At 40.2% G+C, this 4,936-nt stretch overlaps 1 protein-coding gene across 1 annotated transcript; it reads left to right on the top strand.

Annotated features, from left to right (window-relative positions):
* Positions 1–451: 451 nt before the first annotated feature.
* On the top strand, positions 452–3,266 carry LOC104624956 (A-kinase anchor protein 3-like; the record flags this gene model as incomplete). Its single annotated transcript, XM_010292446.1, has 5 exons — positions 452–589; positions 1,161–1,216; positions 1,249–1,342; positions 1,986–2,155; positions 3,111–3,266. Coding segments are annotated over 5 exons (614 nt in total), but the record flags the coding sequence as incomplete, so codon positions are not given.
* Between the last annotated feature and the right edge of the window lie 1,670 nt (positions 3,267–4,936).

Genomic DNA, 4,936 nt, shown 5'->3' with positions numbered 1-4,936 from the left:
GTCACCAAGACCAATCGGAATTTCACCTCGTACTCATACGCGACTCCTTAATGTGGAAAGATCCTTTGTGCCAATGGACAAAGGTGTGGATAATGAATTGTTATGCATTTCCATTTTGTTTTATTCCTGGGACTGATTCAGGAATCTGATCCACTCAAAATCTTGAGCTGGTTTCAGAAAGACCCTGAAAGGTATGTACTCAGCATTGAGGATGTGCTGAAAAGCGTAAGGGCCATGGAAATTCAAGACAACCATCTGCTGAGGGACAGAGCTTCAAACAGTGCAGTGTATCACCAGGAGGATTCTATGTCTATGGCAGACATATTATTGTGGACATGAGATCCAGCACTGTGCCACCGGATTTTCACTTGAAGATGAAAGCCACTCCAGATCCAAAGAAGCCAAAGGGCGCAGGGGATGAGGCCACTACTTGAAGGCACATAAAAATTAGAAGAGGTTTCCTTTTATACTGACAGACTCTCTAACCTTGTCATTGCAATGGTTCATAAAGAGATTAATGAAAAGTCAGATGGCCCTGGCCCATGTTTTGCTGTTCTTGGAAAACCTCATCATAAATCCATTGAACTGAGTACAAATAAAGATAAAAATAATCCATCAGCAAATGTTACTCATGTCAATAAGAAAGAAACCAAATATGAAGAGAGTCCACCTTCCAAGAAGACATTTTCTATGAAGAAAAAACACTGGTCTTCCAGTAGAAATGAGCTTTTCTAGAAGAGAAGAGTAGCTCAACAAGAGAAGGAAAAATACCATCACAAAAACATTTTGGCCAAGATGAGTTTGCAAATAATTTAAGCAAATAGATACTAATTTATGCAAATAATGTGGTTTCAGTCATGGTGGTCTTCAGTTATAAAGACCATGGAAAGTCAGACAGATGACTCAAATATAGCTTGTATCATGCTGAAAACGTGTTACTGAAGCACTCTAAGGCTGTGGTTTCAGTCTTAATAGACTCCTCTATGAAAAACTTACATGACGTAGCCGGTAAACTCTTGACTAATTCAGATTTTGCTTCTTCAGTGAAGCTGATTCTGTTCACCCTAGGTAGTTGTAAGGCTGCAGAAATTGTACAAGCAATGTTGAATCATTTGCGTTCTACCTTGATAGTGCAAAAACCTGGAGGAGGTAATGTCTAGCATATGCCTCTCTGAAAACAGGTTCAAGAACAGATGCAAAGGCTCAAAATGAAGGTTTGCAGCAACAAGGACTGAAACATTGCCAAAAGAAAAAGAAATGACCTGTGCAGACGCAGTGGGTAACCACATTATTAAGCAAGGGTTTACCCTCTGGCATGAAAACCAAAACCAATGCAGCCAATGCTCAAAATCATAACCAGGAAGGGAAGCTGAAACAAGATCACCAAAGAACATGCCGTGGAGTTCAGATATTTTGGGATGTAGCCAAAATGTTACCAGATTCATTGGCTTGATTATGATTGCATTATTGCCCATAGAGTGTCATTTAATCTAGCAGAAGAATGCCAACAAGAAAGCAACGGTGGCAATGCTAGCAAAGCAGGTCCCACTACCTTTGCGTTATTACAGGGGCCCCATGATCCCACCTTCCAAACATTTGCAGAAGGGTGTCAAGATCCATCAAAAGAAGATGAAGAACCAGATTCACAGAAGTCAGACCTGAAAGGCAGAAGCCTGAAAATTACATATCCAGTGCTATGTTAATTCTAATCTGGAAGTTAATAAACAAAAATAGAAGAGGTGTTTTTGTTTGCAAAGTAGAAGGTCAGCCTGGAAATCCAATTGTTGATGAAACAAACCAAAATACTGGCAAAACCACTAAGGGACATATTGGCCTTTGAGACATTGAGCAATCCTGTGAAGAGGCCATATCTGGACTGACTAAAATGCTTACTGATCAACTTGACCTGAGCAGAGAAGACAGCAGCAGTGCACAATTTATTGGCAGTCTGGTGGGTACAGTGCTAAAGCTGTGTCTTATGACAGTTACATACAGCAACCCTGCATCACTTCTGGCGGAGTTGAGGAGCAGGGAGGATGGCACAGGATCACTAGGCTCTAAGGTCATGGGAACCACTGACTCTGTGGCTGGATCCAGTGAAGGTACTGTATCAGGACACAGGGTGGTAGCGGTGAATCAGAATCTTTCTGAAAATGTATGTAATAGCTCTGAGCCCTCTTGCAGCGAATGATTGCCTCTTAGGCAGGTGTGCCTGCGCTCTACTTCTCAGGTGGCGATGAGTGCATGAATAAATGAGGCAGAAATTAGAAATTAGAATGTTGGTTTCCCCAATCTTCTTGCCTTTCGGGGAGCAAAAATCTTTTTCTCAAGAAAATCCTTTCTAGACATTTCTCTTTTTAAGCTAGTGCCCTGAGTAGCAATGTGGGCTACTACTGATCTACTGCCTTGTTACAAAATAGTAAACTAACAGGAAGTAAAGATGTACAGAAAAATACGTACCTTTAGTCCAGCACAAAGGTGGTGCAAAATTATCTTATATGCTGTATTTCCCGCAAATACAGTGGATGTAATTTTAAAAGTAACAAATACATTTGCTTTCAACATTTGTTACATAAATTAAAAGATGTGTACATTCAGAAATGTTCTAATGGCAATGCCATTTTAATAAAGATATGTTTACATTATAAACATTATGAGTTGTTCACGAACATTTTTACCCATGTTACTGAATTGCTATGGATTCTCAGTATCCAAATAATTCAGAATCCCAAATTACTTTTCACTCTGTGTTTATTATATGTCTTTCAACTTGGACAATGAAGAGCAATCTGAGTTGTTTCTGGAGTCTTCTCCCCTTTACTAATGATCTAGCAGGCAGCAGCTCTTCACCTCTTGTAATCATTCTGCTTGGCAGACTCTTACAGAATCCATCCATGGAGAACATAAGCCTCCAACAGCAGGATGGAAATAGAGGACTCAGATGCATCTGCTACATCGTGCTCACTCACACACAGAGACACTTGCATGTGCACAGACTCTTCAGTTCCTCTTTAAAAATAATTGACCTTATCAGTACATCTGGTGTATCACACCTGTGTTATCACTTCTGGTGTATAACACACTTCTGTTTTGTTTCTGGTTTTCCGCAGCTTCAGAAACTCTCATCAGTAGCAATGGAGAAGGGATACAAAGTAGGAGAAATTTTACAAGCAATGCTGAAATACAAGAAGGAAAGGCAGTCTGGTGAGGCTGTAGGCAGCTCTGTTCAGTTGCCAGTCTTGAACTGGCTGCTTAATAACTCATGAGCAGGGCCGATGCATGTCATGTCCTCACCAGCAGCATGATGCCGGGCCAGCAAAGCACAGCATGCTGATTTCAGTCAGGCACTTAGCAGAACTCCATCGACTCAGACTCATTTATACACCAGTGATTTGTAGGAGCCGATATTAGTTGTACTACTATACTACTATTAGTTGTACTACTCCTGCTTGGCAAAACTATGAATTAAAAAAGCATGCAAAATAGCTGCGGAAATCTGTCTGAAAAAATGTTGGTCACAAAACCTACCATTTACCTGCCTCCTTGAAGAAAATTTTGTGTGCTGTTCTTGTCTGCCTCCATCACAGAGTTCCTATCCTTCCCGAGTATCTTTCTTCAGCCAGTTTGGCCCAGTGCAGAGGGGTACCTGAGCTCTGTACTTCAAGTTGTCACTGTGCTTGGAGTCAAACCCAGGAGATCCTGAGTCGCTACCGGGTTTGTTCCTCATCTGCACACACCAAATGCCATGCAGCTGGATTCTCCCTCCGTTTGTCAGATAGCTGCCCATGAATGGAATGAGAAAGTGGGAGCAGCCAAGGCACGGCAAGCTCCTTGCTCTCTGGAGCGACTCGGGGTTTGCAGCAAACCAGCCTGTCACTCATGCACTCCGGTCACTCCTTGTCACTCAGCAAGCGCTATGGTTTTAGCATTCCTCAGACTTCGCCCTTTATCCACTTGAAAGCATTTGTGACTTTGAGACTGGTGTCTAAACAACCAATTTTTTGTGCTATAATGTGCAGCCTGTTCTTTAGAAATCTGTATAGTGACATGAGAAGAATCATAGAGATACAGGGAGAGCATGTTGTGACACAAAATTAGGGACTGGAGGTTAAGAGTGATTTTATATAATGTGGAAAATAGAAAAAATAGTATATTATTGAAATTTTAAGATAATGCCAATAAGAAAAAGACAAAAATTACCACTGAGGGCATAGAATATGACCCAGGGAAAAAAAAATACCATAAAGAGAGATTGCTTACAATATCAGGAGGCACAGAATAATATAATATTTATAATATATTTATAATATCAAGAAAGACAGAATTTAGAAAAATACAAGGCAGCTGTAAAGAAACCTGAAACACAAATACACAGTGGAAAGCAGAAGCCAGGAAAACAGCACCAAAGGAGGCCAAGGAGTGACGGTGAAGATCAAGTGAGATATGTTTTCAATATACTATTGTACAGATGCAGAGAGACTATAGAGAAATATGTTAAGGCCTGGCTTAACGTAGAACAAGGGTACCATAGTCCTCAATTGTACACCCCCATAAGATTGCTTCTTGAATGGTAAATCTAATCCAAGAAACAACTTTAACAGAAAAATGCTGTGATAATGGAGCAAATTTAGATGACAGAAAATTGATAATGGGCTACAAGTTGTGATTTTTTGAATAATTAAATACATCTATGTGGGTTACAAGATTTCACATGAATGGACATATAACATGATGTCTGCTTGTGCAAGAGATCTTTAAATATTAAAGCAAGAAGGGTATTTATTTAGAAATGTACTAGAAGGTGTAACTAAAATAACAGAGGTAAAGTAAATACCAGTCAGTAATCACTACCCTTCATCAGGATTTATAACTGTGTGCTTCGTAGCTGATCCTGGCCAGTCATTTGTGTTACTTTATGAACACTTACATAGCCAGT

This window comes from Phaethon lepturus, unplaced genomic scaffold, assembly GCF_000687285.1.
Source record: "Phaethon lepturus isolate BGI_N335 unplaced genomic scaffold, ASM68728v1 scaffold45978, whole genome shotgun sequence".
Classification (NCBI taxonomy): domain Eukaryota; kingdom Metazoa; phylum Chordata; class Aves; order Phaethontiformes; family Phaethontidae; genus Phaethon; species Phaethon lepturus.
Note: the sequence above shows the minus strand (reverse complement) of the source record. Positions and strands in the feature narration are given on the sequence as shown.